Source organism: Loa loa, assembly GCF_000183805.2.
Source record: "Loa loa unplaced genomic scaffold supercont3.42, whole genome shotgun sequence".
Classification (NCBI taxonomy): Eukaryota; Metazoa; Nematoda; class Chromadorea; order Rhabditida; family Onchocercidae; genus Loa; species Loa loa.
The window spans coordinates 279,416-301,384 of record NW_018108222.1 but is presented as its reverse complement, the minus strand read 5'-3'; the positions used below and the strand labels follow the sequence as shown (position 1 = coordinate 301,384).

The window sequence follows — 21,969 nt, the reverse complement described above, 5'->3', positions numbered from 1 at the left end:
TTATTATTATTATTATTATTATTATTATTATATATTATTATTATTATTATTATTATTATTATTATTATTATTATTATTATTATTATTATTATTATCATTATTATTATTATTATTATTATTATTACTATTATTATTATTATTACTATTATTATTATTATTACCTTTATTGCCATCATTATTGTTATTACTAATTATTATCATCATCGCCATTATTATTAATATCAATTATTGTCACCATCATTATCATTATTACTATTCTTGCTGTTGTCATTATTTTTATTTTTATCATTACTGTTATTACCGTTTTTAATATTACTGCTATGCCTTTAGTGTTATTAATTATTCAGTGTTGTATCATTTTCGTTACTAACATTATTGCCTCAGTAGCGCTAATCTTAGCTAACTCTGAAGAGTTATTACAGCTAGAAGAATACCGTCAGAGGTGGCGATGATCTTCTAACGGCAACAACAGCGCACTCTTTTGAGTCCTTGTAGCTTTATATGTGCATGATTTATTATATTTCATTGATATTTCTCTGTTTCTGCTCTCCTTAATATGAACCATTTCTTGGAAATATAATATTTTAAATTTCAGTCGAAATTAGCGCAAGAGCATTTGATGATTCCACGCGTCTATTATCCATTCATCCGTGGGCCATTCAATGAAACGATCGATGAATTAGCCTCTAAGACAGGTGCCAAAATTAATATCCCACCACCAACTGCATCCAGTGAAGTAATTGTCATTAGTGGTGAGAAGGAGGGCGTTCATCGTGCTGCTGCGGCTGTTCGCCAAATATATGAGAACATGAAAACAATAGCGAAACCTGTAACATGTGAGGTAGCTACTTTCAAAAAATGATTTTTTTCTTGCCAGACCTAAAATCATTCCATTGTCAAGAAATATATCTCAGAAAAAAGTATTAGAATTCAATTTTTTTTAATAACAGGTGAAATTTTCCTTCCTTCATTTCATACTTATTGATATTTCTAATTTTCGGTTCCTAATTTATTCTAATTTAAATTGCTAGGTCAGCTAGTCATGTTTTTCAGCTAAAAGTTTTCGTGATATATTGAAGTCACGAAAACTTGTTGCATTAAGATTTATTGCTATATATGCAATATTTGTCCAAATTGGATATAAAATTCAATTCCTAGTTGGAAAGTGTTACTTTTAGGTAGCGCGCGCACAGCATCGTTATATCGTTGGACCTCAAAGGCGTGGACTAGCTGAAATATTGAAATCAACTGGTGTGAGTGTCGAAGTGCCTCCAGAGGAGGAAGATTCCGACACTATAACTCTACGTGGTGATCCAACCAAACTAGGTGAAGCGCTGGCAATGGTTTATGCTAAAGCAAGTAGTGTCATCACGGCAGAGATCACCTGTGAATCATGGATGCACAAATTTCTCATCGGTCCAAAAGGAACCACTCTAGAGGTATCAGTTTTAACCGATTATTACTATTCCATCCAGTTCTGTTCAAACTTTTTTCGTCATCTCAGTGTTATTTGTTTTTGTTTTTTGTAACATTGCTTATTTGTTTTTAGGCAATCACAGATATGAAAAGGAAATTTAGAAAACAACATTTTTTTTTTTTGCCGTATTGCCTTCTAATTAGTTCACTGTTTTCAAAATTTGCAAAATTAAGAAGTCTCATCAGATCTAATCAAATCAAGTATGACTCCCACTTAAAAACTCTGTGCATATACTTTATTTTTCATTTTCAGAATTTAGTTCCAAACAAGGATAAAGTTCAGATTGCGTTTGAACAAGATGGTTTAATCTATTTGGAAGGTGCGCCGGAAGAAGTGAAAAAAGCACACACGTCATTACTATGCGAAATCAAGCGTCTGACTGAAGAAATGACTTCAGAAACCATCAAAGTCAGCCCTTCACTTCATCGTCATGTTATTGGCAGAGGGGGAGCTCTGAGTTTCGTTTTTTTTTCTCGTGATGCGCTGTTTATCGATTTTCTTGCTTAATCTAGAAATCAACACACACTGAAATGATACGAAATACCTAAATGTTTGTATCTCTACTCTCTGCATGTGGTCTAAAATATAGGTTTCGTTAGTCATTCAAATCGCAGTCAAATTATTCATCAGCTCTTGCTCGCTGGCATGTAGTTCATGTAGTTCATGTAGCTCATGAGTTTTTGTTAAATTATGCAGTTCATGCAGTAAAACTGCATAATTTTTCCAGTACATGTTCTGATTGCATCTGTGCGGAAATCGGGATCTGACCTATTTTTTCAGAACTTTACTGGACATGAAAACTATGTAAACATTATAAGCGTGAAGGAGAAATTTTTCATGGAATGGTGTGCTTCTTTTGACAAGAGTTTTTGGAAGTCAGACATCAACAGAAGTTTAGCTAACAGTTTGTTGCTGTTCCGACTGCTATAAATTGTTTATTAAACATTTCAGTCTCTAAAATCAAGGATGAAACTGGAGTCCAAATAAGTATTCCGAATGAACAAACAAATTCGGATGAAATCAAAATCGAGGGTAACAAAGAAGGTGTTAAGAAGGCCATCGAAGAGATAACTGAAATCGTCAAGAGAATCGTAAGTTTGACAACATCACTTTTCATGTTGAAATGTCAGTTTCCATCTGACCAAAAATATGAAATGATTTTCATATCAAAAATATGAAAATCATTTCATATTTTTAAATTTCGATATCCTTTCCAGAATGCTAGAAACTTATTTCTTAACCATTATGACCAATAATACCCAAGAACCCATAGAATTCATCGGTCGTATGAAAAAAGATTCCATGGCCTTTCATAATCTATAGTTTCTGTAGTTGTGGTTAATAAATTAATTTTTAGCAACCAATACCTATGCATAGGACTTTTATTCCTTTTTTTTAGGAGAACGAAAAAACTCGCGATATACTTATCGAACAACGTTTTCATAAACAATTAATTGGTGCCAAAGGTGAAACTGTACAGAAACTTCGTGAGCAATTTCCATCGGTTATTTTCTCGTTTCCGGACCCTGGAAAAAAGTCGGATATTGTCAATTTGAGGGGTGACAGAGTTGAAGTTGATAAGGCCTACAAACAGTTGACAGCGATGAACAAAGAGCTGGTGAGTATCATTTTATTCCCAAATAGTTTTACATCATGACCTTCAATTTTTTTCAGTTATTGTAAAATATAACTTTAGTTCAAATCCAGTTCTGTTTGTCTATTGGTCATGATTCTTCAGAATGAAGCAAATGAAATTTGTTATATTTCAGCTGGAAAGTAATTTCCAAATGACAGTTCCCATTTTCAAAGAATTTCACAAGCATATCATTGGTAAGGGTGGTGCTAACATCAGGAAAATCCGTGAAGAGACTCAAACACGAATCGATCTGCCTGGTGGTGAGACTGGTGAAGATAAAATTACAGTTACAGGAAAAAAAGCAAATGTGGAAAAAGCTGTTGAACAGTTAACTAAAATTCAAAATGAACTGGTAAGATTGCAGATAATTAAAATGAAATTGTATTTTACACTCTCAACTTAGAATATGTACTCAGGGCGGCATTAATCACTTTTTTTAATGGTGGGATCAAGTTTGCCTTCAGTTACTCTTAATCATTGGTTGAAGTTCCGAATGGAACTCAAAAACTTAGAACCTATCAAATAACTGCTTGCTGCTTGCTCGCTGATTAATGGAAAGAACATAGGGATAAATAAATCTTAGTGAGATTCCTTCTTCACACTAGCATTATTTAAGGCTAATATTATAACAGTGGAAGTGAATATTCCTCAAAAAATTCATTCTCGTCTTCTTGGTGGAGGTCGTCGGCTTATATTCGACATACAGGATGAATGTGGAGGTGTACATATCAAATTCCCACCAGAAAAGACTACTTCAAATAAGGTTTTCACGCATTTCGTAATTTCGTCTTTTTATTAGATATTAAATTTTGATGGAACAGGAAGAAGAAAAAGAAGAAATGGAATTCTTTCCTGGGACTTAGATATTTTTCAAGTAAGGAACTGAAATCATTCCAGAGTTTGTCCAATTCTAATAGATTGAGCTTATGTCTGCTTCATTTGATACTTAGAATTGCGTCCTTACAATACCTTGGATGTCCCCTCACAAGTGATTCACTTTTTTCATTACTACTGTCACTGACATTCTCCATATTTCTTACTGTAGGTCAGCATCCGCGGTCCTAAGGATGACGTTGCACGAGCCGAAAAAATGTTGATGGCTTTGGCAAAAGATCGGGAACTTTCGAGTTTTGAAGATTCCGTCTCAGCAAAACCCGAATTTCACAGATTTATCATTGGAAGAGGAGGTTCGCGAATCAAAAAGGTCTCTTTTCAAAGGCGATTTGTAAGAATAATTTTGCAAAAGTAGGGATGAAGAGTTTAATCAGCCCTCGACTTCGGCGATTTACATTCAAATGTAACACTGGCATTGCATAGAGCACCACTATATGTAAACAAATTCCTTTTCTTTTTTAACGTTTCGACGTTATATTCAATCTCATTAGATAGTGAATCGCTAGATGATTTAAACAGTCAAAATAACAAAAACTGTTTTATGTATGAAAAAAAATCCATACTTCCAAATTCTTTGGCAATTATCGAGAAACGTTATTTGAGAAGGATCTATATAAGAGCAAGTACCATGAAAAGGAAATTGTTGTTTTTCATATTATTAGTGATGATACTGTGTTTAGATCCGCGAAATGTATTCTGATGTCCGTATATTATTTCCCCGCGAGACTGACACCGACAAAGATATTATTCATCTTGTTGGTAAAAAAGAGGATATAACAGAAGTGAAGAAACAGCTTGAAGCTATGATAACGGAACTGGTAAGAGCCGTTTTTTTACGATCTTTCTGTAGACATTTTGTTTTTGTGGTGAAAAAATATGATTCCATTACTAGGCTGCATCACTGCAAAGTAAATTCATTTGCATATAACAACTAGGAATTGTACGCTCAAGGATAGTGTCCTCTAATATAGGTTAAATGCAGTGTAGTTATTTCAATGAAGTAACAGTGCCAACCGTGTTACAACTGTCTAAAATTAACCAGGTGAAACTACCTGGTGATTGTGGGTGCTTCAGGTCACTCAGTTTTCTTCCGTAAACATTTTGCATTGCGTTGATTTTAACATTTTGGAAATTCTTTGTTTTTCATTTCTCGTTTCTTAAAGCGACTAAAGCAAACATATTGGAAGTTTCGTTTGCTGTGCAGCTTGGAACAAATTAAATTTTCAAAATGAATTTGCTCTACTTTGATTTCAGAGGTTTGCCAGAAAAATATTGCCGAAAACTTTTTTTAGAATGAGAATGTGGAAGTCAGAATGGAAGTTGATCCCAAACATCACCGGCATTTCGTCATCCGTGGTGCCGCAGTACTGCGTGAAATCCAGGATCAGAATGGCGGAGTGATAATTTCATTCCCTCGTGCTGGTACAAATGATAGCAGGGTGACACTAAAAGGAAGTAAACAATGTGTAGAGTGTGCAAAAGCTCGAATTGAAGAAATTGTAGAAGACTTGGTCAGTTTGAAGCTTTATTAAATATTTCATCAAAAAAAAATCGTTAAAACTTGTAAATTTATTTTGCTCTATAAAAAGATCATGTCAAGAAAGCCCTGTGTGTTTATTTTCTTGTATGTTTTACATTTTACTTTAAAGTAGTATGATTTCCTATCTCCGTATCTTATCCTTTGATTTCCTCTTTTTGTCTTGCTTACTTTAATCAATGAACATTTAAGTTCCTGTTGTCTACAAGTCTTTCTTTTTGTTACAGGAGTCACAGGTAACTTTGAAGGTCGAGATCCCAGGTGAATATCACCGTGCTTTGCTTTCAAATCGTGGACAAAAAATCCAAGAGCTTCAGTCAAAGTACAATGTTCAGATTAAATTTCCAGATAGAAGACTGAGAGGTAGTGTTATAGACTTTTTCGTGAAATTTCAATCCGTCGTTATATGAAATTTGCTGATTCAGTTTCCGTTTCACTTACATTATGAGCTGATGAGGTGTTTTGCGAGAAAGTAACAACTTGTTTTGTGCGAATGTGTGGATCGGAAAACGCCATCATGACTTTAATGTTGGATTATTCATTTGATTTTAGAGCAGCTTACAACCTGAAATTTTCTTGTAAGAAAAGCCCAGAGATCTTTTATTTCTGATCTATAATATTTTTTATTCCTAACCTATAAGATTTTTCTCATCACCTTTATTTCTATAAACGACAGCTTGATTAGACTTTTATTTCATTCTTTTTAGTTTTTTTGCGACAATTTTTTTCAGAAAATACTCAAAACGAAAATGAAAGAAATGTAGATGATGGACCATCTTTGCTTGATACTATCACTATTAGTGGACGAGATGCTCGCTGTAAAGAAGCAGCTGAAGCACTTAAAGCTCTAGTACCCGTCACCAGAACAGTTAGTTTTATGGATTACACTATCCACTGCCTTTCGAAAGTTTCGACTAATGCTAGGCATTTCGCTTCTAACCTTGCATACCATCGTTCGATGAATAGCTTACTTTGGAGGAAGAGATGAACCGTATTTCAGTTATCAATACGTTTTTGAAGTCTTTCTTCGGATACAGAGTTGTTTTTCCTGTGTCACATCGATATATAAGATATACTCAAAGGAAGATTTAGGTCAGTGTTGCATTCGAACATCATCGTTTTCTGATCGGTAGAAGCGGTGAAACAATACGTTCTTTAATGCAAGCCCATGATGTCAATATTTCGATACCACCAGAAGATACACATCTAGATGAAATAGTGATAACTGGTACAACCGAGAATGTTGAATCCGCTGTGGCTGACATCTTGAAGCGTGTTGGTGAACTGGAAGAAGCAGCAGAAATCCGAGTATTCAATTAATCTTTTCATATCGTTTAGTTGCTTTTTTTTACCATTGACTTGCAAGAAAAATGAAAAGAGAGGAGTCATTTATTTTGTTGACACATAAGATTGTGATTCGTGAAAGCAGTTGCTCTTAATGAGTTTAAAGGGACAGGAAATAAACTTTCTGATTTGTCCGAAAAATTTTTTGAATGTTATTGACATTCACCTGATTTTTTTGAGCCTATTGGGTCTTTTGCCTCTTTGTACGGTACTACATCTTGATGATTTACAAACTCTGAGCTTTTTTTAATTTTAGCGCCTACGCTCTTTCAAACTTACTTTTGATGCCCCGTCAGAATATCACGTTCGACTGATTGGTCCACGTGGCAAAGTTGTAAACGAATTGCGCGCCAAACATGATGTTCTAATTGCTTTCCCGCGATCCAACAATGATCCGCCAGACACAATTACGCTTACTGGTACTCCCTAAATCAGTAATTTATATCTGGTTAACATTTGCATGCTTAAAAAAGTGGTGATGTAAAGCAAAACCAGGCGGAAGAAATTACTAGCTTCTCCATAAATTTAGAAATCTAAGATTTAAAATTCAGTCGGCAGCTAGCAGATTTCAAATGCTATCATTTTTAGGCTACGAAGCGAACTGTAACGCATGTAAAGAAGAAATGGAAGCGATGATTGGTGAAGCTCAGTCTCTTTTCACCCAAGAAATCTTTCTGGATGCAACTTTTCATCCTCGTTTAATAGGTCAGAAAGGTCGTAATTTGAAAAAGGTAATATTTACATGTGCTGAAAATTAGCTTGCTTATATGTATTTGTGTAATTCCAGAACTGTGTGTAAAAAAATGATCATCAAAGTTGTCGACATTTTCGCATCGAGGGCTTTTATTATAAGAATATTTCCCTTCTGATTTATCTGTAAGGATGATTGGAAATTAGCTAACAATAAGTATGGCTTCCAAACGATCAATTGTCATATTTCCAAACATTAAAGCTACTTTTTATAAACAGTCAAATTGCTTAGCTGAAAGCGAAATTTTTCCATGAACGTATGTACAATTGAAGGTGATTCAGGTGATGGATGAGTTTAAAGTGGAAATCCGTTTGCCAAGGAGCAGCGATCCAGATCCAAATCTAGTTGTGATTGCAGGCAAAGATGAAGATGCGGTATACGATTGCATTGAGCAATTGCGTCGAGAAGAAGAAGAATTTTTACAGGTTTTTAAATTACATATTATATGAGAAATTAATATATAACTGTGTTTTTTCGTTGAACATGAGATATCAAATAGCAGCAAATATAAGTAATTTGTCATATCAGGTAACTTTCGTTCTTTTTTGAATTTTAATTTGCTTAATAAATTGGAACTCATGCTTAAGAAACTGATTTCCACGCGGATATTATAGTGAATGTTATTTCGTTATGCAAGAGTATGTATGTTATAGAAACGGCATTTATTTTTTTCTGACTCCGTAGCGATGGCTGAAATAATTAAGTGAGGGAACATACCAGCATTTTATTCGTAATTTTTTGCCAAAAAATTGCTCATTTTGCATATTGAAATTACCCGTAGTTGTTGATTTTATACTAAGTGATTTTGGAATAAATATGAATTGTTCGAATAACCTATTACCAAGTTTTCTGTAGATAAGGTGATTCAGTTTTTAGTGATGTAATTTTACATGGCATCAATTTAAGGAACGTCGTCAATACATGTCTCCACGTGTGACGGAACAACCACCACTGCCTCCTCGTGTTGAAGTTGAAATTAAGGGAGCACCATGGCAGCTAGATATGCAATCCGAAGAGCAATTTCCAACGATGGGTACTGCGCAAGCGACAGCTGCAGCTGCAGGCGCTTGGAGTGGAGTACGCCGTTTTTAAATCTTAAAGTGAAAATAAAACCGATGAATCGCAATATTAACAATAATAGGGTACTACCATCCTACATATATAGCGATGACGATAACAGTGGCAATGAAACAGCAACAATATATGTGTGCTATTTCATCTGCAATTCTTATTTGTTTTGCACAGTCCAAATTTCAGTTTTTTTCATTGCTTCGTCATTCTGTCATACTTTTCAAAACCTTAATTTTCAATAGTTTGAAAGTCTGACATTTTTCAGTTAAAAAATGATGCAAGCTTCTCTTTTAAATTTCAACTCATGATTGTAAGTCGTATTGCCTTTTTCTTTTTCTTTCTCCCTTCCCTACTAGTTCTAAATTTTTTTGGAAAAAAAAAGTGAAACACTCTGGTAATCATACTCCTTCTGTTGTTGTGCCTTTACGATTTAGCAGTTTTTATTGTTCAGATATGCTCAGTTTATAATTAATGTTGCAGTAATTTTCAAATTACCCATTGTTTCTTTTTTTAGTAAGCTTGGTTCGGTCCCGAAGTTGCATTTACTAAGTACCTAGTTATAAGTTGATTGATTACCTTGAACTGTTTGTCAAGCCTTATCTTCGAAAATATTAGCCAAATTTATATCATTTTGAATTGTGAGACATGCTTAGTGAATGCTCATAAAAAAGGTGCCACGGAAATTGCAGTACTTCGGGACCAATTTTGGTTTTTTCATAACATTGCCAAAAATTTTGATAATCCAGGTTTGGATACATTTGAAAACTTCAAATTTTGACAAATTGAATTTGTTTCAGTGTTTTGATTTTGACAACATTTTATCAGTTCGCAGTTTTATAGTTATCTGAGTGTTGTCATCGCTTGTATTAAGTTTGCGTTCTCTTCCACTATGTGGAAAGTGAAGTAGTTCTAAGCTACAAATTCTCGAAGCAACTAGGTAAGCTTTGTTGATTTTGAAGTTTCATTTCCTTTAAATTGCAGCCGAAAAATCCGTTCAAAGTTGATGCACATCTTCATACGACTCCTAACTACGTTGGACTGATGTGGAACAGTGCCTTGTGTTAATCGCTTGCGTTGTAATACTCCTTTATTTTAAATCTGTTTTTTTCCTTCTTGTTTTCAAATCATAACACTGCTCATTTTCGAGGATTCATTGTTTACTCTTCTTTCTAACAATTTTCCAAAATTTATATCAGAATTTTCGACAGTTACTCTTTTGATTCATGGTTGTTTTTGGTTGGCTTTTCGCTTCTTATTTATTATTATATTATTATTATTACTCTTACTATTAGTATTATTAAACAGTTTATGGGTTATAAATACTGCGTGTATGCATAATGAGGGGCTTCAGAAGTTGAATGAATATGAAGATGGAATATGAAGTGTCGCTCCATCTTGTATGCTTATCTCACCTCTCTTCGGCTTATTTTTTTAAGAAATTGCTTCGAAGTGATCGAATACAAGAGACTTCAAAAATTTGCCGAATTGAGAAGGATGACTTCCTATGCTCCAGGGATAGGTAAATTTCTGGTTTGCAAAATTCAGAGCATGGTTTCTGTTCTGATTATTTCAGTTGGTTTGAACGCAGTCTGGAAGTCTAAGATCTGGAAATTTCCCTTTGTATGTGCAACTCCGTAACTTTTCCACCACGAAATGTTCCATATTTTAAAAGCAATAAGCACGACAGTCTTCCACCTTGGACTACCATGTCGAATTTTTACTTGGTAGAATGAATGGAAATTAGAAGGAATGAACAGTTCAGTATAAAATATCAACACAATGTTGCTATAGTACTCAGTTATAGCAAGTCAGGAATTAGTTGCAAGGAATTTGAAACAATTGTCAATCTTATTAAAAAATTAATTTATCATTTTCTATTCCCTTGCAATCAACAAGTTGGACTTTGATCTATTAGTTTAAAGAAGTGAATAGATACAAACTAGGCATCTGTAAATGAAATGTGTGGTAGTCTATGTTTGAGGCTAATTCTTCTCTTTTCTTCTCAGAACTTAATTTATTTTCATAATAGATAATCAATTTCAACGTTCATATACTACTTGAAAAATGATGACTCAGTTATAAATCTTTTTCTTTTTTTCTTGATATGAAGAGATTTAATTACTCTGAACAGATTAGTGGAAGGTATTTCAATCAAAGTAACAATAGGTTATTCCAATTCCTCTTCTTCCCATACCACTCAAGCATTTTAATTCATTCGATTTTCAAATTTTTATTTTCCACTACCGTGAGTGGAAGGGTAGTAGGGTTTTTCTTTTGAAATATTTTGAGTGATAAGCTTAATTAGTGCTACATTACTTTAATTGCTTATCTAAAATATTGTCTTCTTATGATGAAGAGATCACATAGAAGAATACGGTGAATTTGATGATTTTAGCAATCTAAGAATTTCAAACCGAAAATTTTTCATTCATACATCATTTATTAAATAATTTACTAGTAAAATTAACAATTTATCCACCAATATTCTGATTCAATTTGATAACAATTGTCGCTCTTTCAGTTTGTCAAATACTTCTAAAGGATTCTTGATATTCTTGCTTCGTACAACGGTCAGGTATTTCATCGGTTAGATATCACAGATAAAAATGCCATTCATTATTAACTTTATTTATTATAACAGTATGTAATTCAACGCTCTCTTAATTGTTTTTTTATCTTTTTCATGAGGAAAAAATCTTGTTTCGATGATTGGCAATTTGAATATTATTCATTTATATGTATTCTTATCTTTTTTTCTTTTTTGCTGAAAACTTCAACTTTTGGTCCATTTGCAAAAGTCAACTTATTCCTTCTTCCCTTCTCCTTCAATTTACCTTAATTAATTCAGTGTGACAGTGTGACAAGTTTTTGATGAAATGAATGAGTGGAATTTTCGAGCATAGAATCAAAGTCTTCGTAGAAAGGCTTAAAACCTATTCTTTCGAGATTCTCAATAATCCCTTTTCAAAAAAATAAATGGCAAAATTCCTCTCCTCACTAAAAGTTTCCAAAATGTTTTTATTCATGTTGGTAATAGATGGATTCATACATTTTATTTTCCAAAAATTTTATCGTTTGCATTTCCATTGATAATGTGACATTGGTGTATTCTACACAATACATTTTACTTTTCAAATGAAAACTTTTAAGACTATACCAAATTTAGGCAAAGTATGAAAGTGACTAATAACAAATAACAAAAAGAACTTGGCACAAGTCGAAAACTGCCATTGTTGAATATGCTACTGGTTTGTTTGTTTGGTTATTTTTTTCAGAAAGATAAATTAAATTACAAATGGTAAGTAAAAATGCCATCTTTTTGTAATTCGAAAATTTGAAGTTCAATTTGGAAAATAAACGATTTCCAGATTATTAGTGTAAATTAATTAATTCCAAAATCAAACAATCCTTTGCTTATCCTTTTGTGACACAATTTTTGTTGGCTTAGCACAGTTTAGCAGTAAAGATTACAATTTAAGCTGTTTGTCTCACTTCCTTCAGTATTGCATATTTTAAACAATTGCTGGACAAGAACGATCTATCCATACTCCAGCCTCGAAATTAATTAAAAAATTCATTTCGACGATGAAATTAATTAAAAATGCATTTCGATGTTGATATTGTAAATTTGAAATACAATTTGCATAAAGTTTACTAAGATAGATGAATAATTCATTCGAAATTTTTACAACTTTAAACTTTATCTTTTCAATTAGTGAAAATTGTTGTATTCACTAAACTGTGATAATAAAATTATAGCATATTTGCATATCTTTTATTTCATCATTTTTCACAACTTCTTTCGATTTACTACTTTATATCCATCGTTTACCGAAGTAACATTTCTAAACTTTTTAATTTTTTGCTAGCATTTGCTAATTGATTGAGAATGAAGCATTTTGTTAGCGAAATCATGAGGTTGAAAATTGAGGCAATGGAAAATTTTCCACGTAACTAACGAAGATAATATCTGTAATTTTTTGAATTTTAATGTCATGAGTTGCATTTTATTTGACTAAAATCTTCCTTTTGATTTTTTAAAATTGATAATTTAGTGACGAAAAAAAAACCAGTTGAATTTGCTAAGTTATATTTTAGCAAACTTCAGGCTCTATCAAAACCAAGAGAACGACGCAAATCAGCACCTGTTACAATTGTCAATTCGCGGGAACCTTCTCAACGTACCTGTGAAACTGCGGAATCAAGGTGCAGTAGAAAAACTGGATATGGTCTGAAAATTTATTAATTTCTTTTTTTTGTTTGCAATATACTCTCATCAACAATACAATTATCAATATAACTCGAATTATTCACATACCTTTGAGTATTTAGAGAAGTTTTCACTCATCAGATGTGGTGTAAATCGAGAAGTTCAAGGGCACTTTGTGGCTAAAAATAAATTTCAACGCCTGAGATTTTTCGAGAATTTGAAACTATAGATAAACTTTGATAATCTCTCGATATTTGTGACATTTTAAATCTTAATAAATATCTTCCAGATACTTCTCCTCTTGTTTTGCAATTAACGGAAGAATTAGAAAGAACGAAGTTGGATGATGAACAAATTCCATCACCTCACAATGATGCTCTAAATATCATCCAACATCGAAAACAACAACGATGTTTATCGAAGCATAAACGACGTTCAAATGTTACAACCGAAGTGAGTTATTAAAAATTTCGCAAAGTTTCAAAAATCATGAATACTTTTTTTTAAATTGAGAAATTCTAAAGCATTGAATCCTTCCCACATTCTTCTAATAACTAGAAGGATTAAATTCAGTAAGTAATCAAATCAAATGTTTATTTTTATTTAAAATATAATTGTTGCAGATTACTCCACACAAATACACCGATGATCCACTGATAGCTTGGGAAATGATTAAAAACAATCGTCCTGTGAAGGCAGTTAGACAGGTACGAAAAGACATATGTTTATTTTCTCGATTAGTTGTAAAATTCCTGAAATTTAAAAGTGTTGTTTTCGAAATTTTGATTTTTAACTAAAATTTATTAAAAGAGGGAGCTGATAAATGCGATGAGAGAATTATCGCATAATGTTTATTTTCTAGCTAATCACTCACAAGCATAGATTCTATTAAATTAAGTCTAAGTTTAAAACGAAATCTTCAGATGAAATTAAGTGCACCGGTGAGACATGATGCTGTCCGATTTGTTTGTATGGCTTGTATTCATCAGTCATTTCCGGAACCGCAATCCGTTCCACCTGGCGATATTCTTATCGTTGCGGGAGATTTCACACTATACGGTCGGCCAGATGAAGTTGAACTTTTTAGCAAATATTTGAGTAAGTGTGAAATAATTGTTTCAAATACAGTAAATGTGCATTCTATTGAGCCAATTTAGAAAATGAATGCAAAAGTGAGAATTCCTGAATTATTGTAAGATTTTCGAAAGTTTTCAATTCAAATTTAAGCGATATAATATAACTAAACGCAATTACTATCCATTTCAAAAAACATATTCCAAACTTCTTTCATTCGTCTCTCTCATTTCTCTTCTCTCTCATTTGTCTCTTTCAAACTTCTCTCTCATTCCTCGATTTTAAAATTCAAACAATTTAAATTTATTTCCATAAATTGCAAATTAATGATAATAATTGGATAATTTATATTACTTTTTGGTGCAAAATGATAAACTCAAAAAGCTGGTTGTACCACAATAATTTCAATAATTACCAGTTATTGTAATTTCGTCTCTTATTTGTCATTTTATCTCAATCTTGTCTTTTATTTTTTTTGATTTGAAACATTCTGGAACTATTTTTTTTGATCTTCATAGAACAACTTCCGCATACTGTCAAAGTGGTAATTGCTGGTAATCACGAATATACATTCGATGATCGTTTCATGAAGGCTAATGGTAAGATTTTGGCTTGAAAAATTTCAAATTATGACAAATGAACGAAATATCCATTAAATCATTGGTGATTTATTCATTTTGAATTAATTTATCAGTTGCTTTACTGAATCATTTCCCATTTGTAATAAATAAATATCTTTCACAGTTGGAAATTTTTAGTCAAAAAAATCAAGAAAATGTAATGGAAGAGGCAAGAATTCCATTCCTGTTGGAAAGATTAGCATTTCAATTCATTTCTATTTAAATTTACAACATATCAATGATATTAATATTAGAGATATTTTCCTGAATACTTTTGAACATTTCACAGAAGCCTAGTAAGTTAAAAAGCCAAGTGACCAAAAACTAAATTTCAATTCAGAAATTTTCACTTCATCAGAAGTATATTTTGATTATGAAGTGAAATAATTCAATATTTACGTTTGTTTTTTTTTTTTAGTTTTTAGCAAATTTGGTGAGAAGCGGCTGGCTATGAGACAAACTCTTAGCAATGAATTTTCATTACAAGAAATGAAAAATGCTAAAGCAAAATTGGGAAATGTTATTTATTTAGAAGATAGCTTATTGGAAGTATTTGGCATTCGAATTTATGGAACGCCATGGTTAATATTTCATTTCAAATCAAATAATCAATTATATCGTTCCAAGCATTCACTAAAACATTTTCCAATATTCAGTAATTAATTACGCTATTATAATTATAAAATGCTTTATTAGATTGGCTCAACTGCTGCAATGTAAATAAATCATTCATCATTTATCGATTAGCATTTACATGATTATGTCTTTGGTTTGATAATTAGATTTTTGAATTTTTTTTTTTTGGTGTTTGAATTTTTGAAACTAATGATGAAATGACGAAAGTGACTGAAATAGTTTCAAAACATCCTTAAATTGAATGTCCCTTTTTCTTGATGATATCACTTTGATCTTCTCTTATCACACCAGTTGCATATTGAAGAGGATATCGATTAGATGATGAGGTTTGGTCTTCTAAGTATAACTAAATAGGTGCCAAGTTCAAAGGATATCATAAATTTCGAAATTGAAATTTAAAGTAGACATTGTTATTTCAATTTTTCAAACAAATTTGAGAAATAGCTGTCAGTATATGATGAAATTTTAGGCTACCGGAATATGATGACATGGCTTTTAATCTGCCTCGAGGACAGGCGCTGCTTGATAAATGGAATGATATACCAGCTGGTGTCGATGTTCTTATCACTCATACACCCCCGCTAGGTTGTTTTAACTAATGATTGAACGATTTCAGTTGTTCCAGATTTCATCATATCTTAATGATTGCAACAAGAAATAAAACTTTTCGCAATCATTGATTTATGATAATTTTCTTTTCTTTATTTCAATATTTAAAAAAATTCTTGGTATTCTAAATTTTTTTACCGACGAATTATCACGGATGAAATTTTGTCAATCAAATTGATTTGTTTTGAATCTATTGGGAAGATGCAACTGTCCCAATGATTTGAATTATCATTTATCTTTCTAATCTGCGGTTTGTTATCTTTTTAATCAGTAGTTAGTTTTTAGAAAACTTTGCTATTTTTAGGGCATGGGGATATGTTGCCAATGGGACTACACGTCGGATGCGTCGAATTATTGAATTCTGTAGTTAAACGTATTCGACCTAAGTATCACGTTTTTGGTCATATTCACTCAGGTTTCTTTTAAAATATTGATAAACAAAAAATGAAGTATCTTTTGACTATAATTTTTATCTTTTCATTATTAAAGATATTCTCGCATAGTATTTGGCGTTGTAAGTATTGCTTCTTATTGCTTTTCAAATGTTGTAAATCAACCAAAATAAAAACAGCCAACTGAATTCGCTTTTGATTTTGAAACAAGGCCAAAGATCAACAAATACATACTAGAATACTTCTGAATAAGGTGAAGTAAAATAAGTTGCTTGATTCTGACTGATATTATCAAGTTATTATTATGTAAAACTGCACTTGATGCTATTAACTTGTATGTCTGCTCTAATTTGACGTGTATATATCGGATCATTTAACTCATAAAATGTAACAAATACAGTATTTCATATTTATGATTCATTTTAGGATATGGCTGTACAACGGATGGTTACACAAAATTTGTCAATTGTTCTTTGGTGGATGATCAATTACAGCTAGTAAATAATCCTATTATTTTTGATATATCTGTAGATGTGAATAAGAAAGAACGTTGGATATACAAATATCGTCGAGCTGTTAAGCATAGCATCTAATGTGATGAAGATGTTAATGATGAATGGTAATAATGTTGTTAATGAAAGAATAAATGAATATATCAAGGATTATTCTTAGCTTGAATAATTTTTAAATTTTATGTAGATGTGATTTATATAGGTAATATAAAAATAAGTTTGATAAATATTCATACATTTGTGTGAAGAAAAAATTAAATATAAAGAGAAATATGAATGGTAAAATTTTTTTAATTCAGATTCAAATGAATAATTATTGTCAACCTAGTGTTCACAATAAGGAATCAATAATGACTTCTTCGAATTTCCCATCGAACTTTTTTTTCTGTCCACTAATTTTTCATCTTTCTCATATTCCGCATATTTAGATAACATTAATGTTATTGAATTTTTAATATTGAGATCATTATTGTTGCTATAAGTAATAAATGTACAACAATACACAGTACCACACTTTTCATATTGTATCTTTCAAATTTTCATGGCAGTTTTTATGATTATCATTTTACCAACCTTTTTTCTCCCCCCTATCAGTTCTTCATCATTTTGACGATAAGTGACATCATCATTTTATCATCAGATTCTACTTCAAATAAGTACCGATTGCCATTTATGTTCTCCTACAAAAAATTTATTGTTTTTATTTTAAAAGTGAAATTAATGATAATACAATTCGAATTGAGGAGCCGTTCGAGAAACACTAAAGCTTCAGCAAAGATAATAACATAAATAGAAATTAAGTAGCATATTTTAATTTTTTAATTCAAGTGCTTCTTTCTTGTTGGAATCATTGTTACTGCTTGAAATTCCAAAGTGCACTTGAAAGATGAATTCTACCGGAAGATTTTTCTTGATAAGATCAAAAAAGAAATGAATTTCTATGGAAGATTTACCAGATTTCCTTCCCGGACTACTTCTGGAACTACCATTATCATCGTCATCAGAATTACGCATTGTAGTGGCAATCAGATTCGGAAATGCTGGAAGTACGGTGAGGGTGGGAAATGTTGGTAAAGCCAATGTACTGTAGTGGTAGTTGCAGTAAATACCACTGATATTGGCACATCTGATGATTGTGACTGATTGATTGGAACAAAGATATGGGCATTAATCTTATAGGTATTGGATTTAGAACATGAAGTGGAAGTGATGGGATTTCTGGAGCGAACGGATATATTTTCTGGATATGGTAGTATTGTCGTGTTTTTAGTGATAATAGTTAGGAGACTGACTGATCTAACCAGTTTCCTGATTTTATTAGACGACAATGTCATTATTTCACAGGATTTGATATGGCGTGTGTCGTGAAAGAAATATTATGAGAGTGAGAAGATGAGGATTAGTTTTTTGTTAGTAATAAAACAGTTATTTCTTTATAAAAAAGTGACTTACTGAATACCGATTGGTTATGTGTTCGAGGAATATAATAGTTATCCTTTATTGTTGTTCAATAACAAATACAATAATAACAGGTTAGAAGTAATTTCGATTGTGGTATAATAAGGTCCAATAACGGGAGAAGTATTGAAGTAAAGATTCGTAAATAGAGAGGAAATAAGTCTGGATTATACTGAGTAGCGTTGAGTAGCGACGTGGAGAAAAATTTAATATTAACATTAACATTAAACCTTCTTAGGGTTTATATATAGGCTGTGTGAAGAGGAACAATCATTGTATCCTATAGTTTATTGATTATTTGCAACATTCCTTGCTTGGTCGATAACATATTCATAAAGAATTATTTGGTGGATAATATAATCTCCTGAATCTTTGCATGCGTTATTTTAAAAGTAGAAGTTGAGTTAATTTTCTTTCATTTATCAATCTGTTCAGATTAACTTTGACTGCAAACATATATTATCTTCTTCAATTAGCCACAAAATCAATTAGGCCAAAGAAGGCTTAATTTAGAATAACAAATAATTAATCAAGTACATGCCTTATTTATTGCTCTTGTTGTTCTATGTGTGATTATACAGAAATGTGACGATATGTCATATGGAGTAGTATTACTTACTATTGGAAATATATCATTGCAAGTGTTTTGCAAATTTTAAAGTTCAAGTTTTAGGTCGAAATGATCAACAAATAAATAGGAAATGAATTAATTAGCAAAAACATAATTAATGTTAGGATTGATACCATTACAAGCTGCATGGTGATATTATTTGAATGATGAGAATATCATGATCCATACATGTCATTAGTATGCAATTCACTAATTTTATCAACAACAGGTGTTCTTGTTTAGAAATCAGTTTTCAACGAAATTTGAATTTATCCTATTTATTTGATCAAACTTTTCACTATTTAGTTTATTAAATTACTGAAAATAATTAACTAAAGTTTATGCAATATTTGATCAAATTTTTAAAATGAAAGAGGAAAAATTATTAGTTAAATATGCATTTTTTCTTTTCGCAAATTCTCCACTAGTTTTTTTCCTATCACATATTCAATTCCTATATATATATCTTTCTCAAAACTTTTCTTGAGAATTCAACCAATTGAATTTGGAAATAGATGACATTTTTTCAAGATGACAAAATAAAGATGTAAAATGTGGCATTGAAAAATTTATTGCATATGATCAGTTTTAATTATGCATGCCAATAATGTGGAGCAAAGACAATTGAAATGAAAGATATTGGTGTGACATTAATGATAACACAATCAGTGATTGTTTCAGTATAACCATTATTTTACAAATTCAACGGATATTATCGTCATTAGATTGCATTATAAAAGTTCCACAATTCTTGTTTCGTATATATTTGGAAATTTTTTTTTTTCAAAAATGCAATGATTGAAAGAAAATATTTGAAATCTTTTCTAAGAACAACTTCAACTATATTAAATCAGGAAAATGTTAACAGTTTAAATGGATGATTTGATTGAGAAGCCTCATACAGAGATTATGAGATGAGCTATCATTCCATCATAACACAAAATGGATTTTATTTTTTCTTCTCGATGAAATTGATTACTTGATTAGGTTCGTTTGGAAGTGTTCATGTGAATTGAAAGAAATGAATTATTTGAACAATAAATTTTAAATGGTTTACGTAGAGCATTTAAAAACAGAAGATGAAATACAAAAATGTGCATGATCAGTGGATTCAATTTGGTTGAAAAATGATTAAGGCAAGTTTTAGGAATTCTCGAAACTGGTACCGAGATTTTGGAAAGAAATCGCAAAGATTAATTTTTCTATCTTAGAATTACAACGTCTAAAGTTTTAGTTATGGCGGTATATTTGTTGGTGGACCAACACATAGACATGTCCGCCTGCAGAAAAGAAACATTGTTGCCCGATTTGTATCACAAAGATTTGCTTTAGCCCATTCTTGGCAAAGATCACCTTTGTCGTCTACTTCCATATCACAGTTTATGGTATATGGTCTCCCTGAAATTACTTACATTTGCATAATATGAAATAACTATGGAATTGTTTTGGTAATTTTGAAAGATTCAATAATTTGGAAAAATTATTTAAAAAATATTCACTAGCCAATCGATATTAACCGAATGAATGACTAATGAACTAAGCAACCGATTGAATAAGTAAGCGATAACGGAATATTTTGCCAGGAAAGTTTAAACAAATTATCATGCTGTTTGCTAAGTAATACATAGCAATGATCAAATGGTTTTGACGGATGGCATTGTAAGTTCCTTTTCGCGCTTTGTTTGTTTTCTGTAAATGGTCGTGTAGCCGTCGCGGAATGCGTTCCGCACTGAACAGTCGAGCAAATGCAACTCCAGCGAAATTCTGTATTCTACTTTGCATAGTTCTTATTCCCTTATTTATTAATTTAGTTAACATCTCAGAAATTTAATTGGTAAATTCCTGCATTTTGCAAGTAAACATCCACTGAATGAAATATTACTAATTAACCTGTAATATCACAAAAGTTCACTGCGAAATTATTGGATAAAATATTTCGGGATTTTGAGTGAAAGGAGAGTACTTTTCATGCCGATATTTTCTGTGATAGAATTGTGTAATTTCATTAGTCATTGAGCCGAGAACCAAAAAAACAAATTTCTATTACGATCAGATTTGGGATACTCATGAAAATTGTTGGATTTATGACCGTGCGATTCATTAAATCCGGAAATACATGTGCAGATGTACGTATTCGCCTTAGGATTAGTATCAATCAATTGAGAATGCTAGACTGTTTTAATAATATCGGAAATAACGAATCCGGAGGAAACTCGAGAAATCCTTGCTTTTGACTAATAAATAATCGACATTTCTTAGCTTGCTTTAATGCTTCTTCAACAAATTTTCCGTCATATGGCGGTATCATCCAACAAACAGCATTTCTTGTAGAGCACTTTTTATTTTGTTAGTGGAAAAAATGAAGTTCGAAAAAAATTTACATTTCCGTTTCGCTGAATTGTCAATTTTCTCCGACGACATGCTTGATAACACTAAAATTTGGTACATTAAATTGTGAGCAAAATTAGGCAATACTTCTTGAATGAAGGTTGAAAACTAAAAATTTCAATATGAATGCTTCAAGCACCTGGAATTGGAAACAAGTAGTGATTTCTTTGAATTAAAATAAAATCAATAACAGAAACTGAATGTATCAACATAGCATTGACATCTTGCTGATAATCAATTCTAAATAAACCGATACACTGAGTTATATCTTCCGTCGAGTGTAAAAATTGAAATTTTTCGAAATTTAAGACAATCAACCAGTTTTTTTCTTTGCGATGAAATTATACGAAAAATTACCAATATGTCGATTAACTGATCAATTAAAAGGTTTGACAGTTTATATTTTAAGCTCTTTTTTTTTGGGAGAAAAGGGACCCTCCAATTGAATGGAAGAATTAGCGCAGTGTCAATTCCTGATCGAAACTGTTCTTTCTTTTGAATTTATTTTCCTGTCAATTCTTAATAATGCCAGATTCCATCACAAACATTTAGTACATAAATTAGTCGTATCGTGAATCTGTCCAATAAGGAAATCAAATCTTTTGAATAATAATAATGATATGGCTTATCTTAAATTTAGCATTTGCAAGTACTATTTTGTTATGGTTACTAAGATTTCTGACAACTCATAAGTGAGAAAAAATAGAGAATCTATCAATCCGTGATAGAGTTGTCAGTATTCAAAAAATG

General features: G+C 31.6%; 4 protein-coding genes across 4 annotated transcripts in view; 3 read left to right on the top strand and 1 right to left on the bottom strand.

Moving 5' to 3' along the window:
- Positions 1-8,913, top strand: part of LOAG_17126 (KH domain-containing protein) — a gene marked incomplete at its 5' end in the record, with an annotated part of 11,407 nt that extends 2,494 nt beyond the window's left edge. Inside the window, 17 exons of the mRNA XM_020449784.1 lie at positions 596-841; positions 1,179-1,439; positions 1,730-1,934; positions 2,429-2,568; positions 2,877-3,095; positions 3,247-3,465; positions 3,730-3,876; positions 4,159-4,317; positions 4,688-4,825; positions 5,300-5,518; positions 5,772-5,907; positions 6,276-6,412; positions 6,637-6,852; positions 7,145-7,307; positions 7,477-7,619; positions 7,921-8,064; positions 8,546-8,913. Coding sequence (XP_020306642.1) covers positions 596-841; positions 1,179-1,439; positions 1,730-1,934; positions 2,429-2,568; positions 2,877-3,095; positions 3,247-3,465; positions 3,730-3,876; positions 4,159-4,317; positions 4,688-4,825; positions 5,300-5,518; positions 5,772-5,907; positions 6,276-6,412; positions 6,637-6,852; positions 7,145-7,307; positions 7,477-7,619; positions 7,921-8,064; positions 8,546-8,731 — 3,078 coding nt within the window. The 3' untranslated portion in view covers positions 8,732-8,913. The remainder of the gene's footprint in view (positions 1-595; positions 842-1,178; positions 1,440-1,729; positions 1,935-2,428; positions 2,569-2,876; positions 3,096-3,246; positions 3,466-3,729; positions 3,877-4,158; positions 4,318-4,687; positions 4,826-5,299; positions 5,519-5,771; positions 5,908-6,275; positions 6,413-6,636; positions 6,853-7,144; positions 7,308-7,476; positions 7,620-7,920; positions 8,065-8,545) is intronic.
- Positions 8,914-11,871: 2,958 nt separating this feature from the next.
- Positions 11,872-16,966, top strand: LOAG_02847 (hypothetical protein). Its single transcript, XM_020446146.1, has 10 exons — positions 11,872-11,958; positions 12,819-12,939; positions 13,210-13,373; positions 13,544-13,627; positions 13,844-14,018; positions 14,513-14,593; positions 15,033-15,195; positions 15,720-15,835; positions 16,164-16,274; positions 16,678-16,966. The coding sequence occupies exons 1-10, from the start codon at positions 11,950-11,952 to the stop codon at positions 16,842-16,844; spliced, it is 1,191 nt and encodes a 396-aa protein (XP_020303474.1). The 5' UTR covers positions 11,872-11,949; the 3' UTR covers positions 16,845-16,966.
- A 737-nt stretch (positions 16,967-17,703) lies between these two features.
- On the top strand, positions 17,704-18,131 carry LOAG_02846 (hypothetical protein; the record flags this gene model as incomplete). The annotated part of the gene is made up of 2 exons (XM_003138383.1): positions 17,704-17,814; positions 17,943-18,131. 2 exons carry the CDS (start codon positions 17,704-17,706, stop codon positions 18,129-18,131), a joined length of 300 nt encoding a protein of 99 aa, XP_003138431.1.
- A 1,934-nt stretch (positions 18,132-20,065) lies between these two features.
- LOAG_02845 (hypothetical protein) lies at positions 20,066-20,613 on the bottom strand (the record flags this gene model as incomplete). The annotated part of the gene is made up of 2 exons (XM_003138382.1): positions 20,066-20,229; positions 20,400-20,613. The coding sequence occupies 2 exons, from the start codon at positions 20,611-20,613 to the stop codon at positions 20,066-20,068; spliced, it is 378 nt and encodes a 125-aa protein (XP_003138430.1).
- Positions 20,614-21,969: the final 1,356 nt, after the last annotated feature.

What these genes read in the sequence shown, in the direction of transcription:
- LOAG_02847 (XM_020446146.1), top strand. An exon ending in GTTCAAATGTTACAACCGAA is followed by an intron (nt 13,374 to 13,543) that starts GTGAGTTATTAA and finishes TAATTGTTGCAG; the next exon opens with ATTACTCCACACAAATACAC. An exon ending in TCGTTTCATGAAGGCTAATG is followed by an intron (nt 14,594 to 15,032) that starts GTAAGATTTTGG and finishes TTTTTTTTTTAG; the next exon opens with TTTTTAGCAAATTTGGTGAG.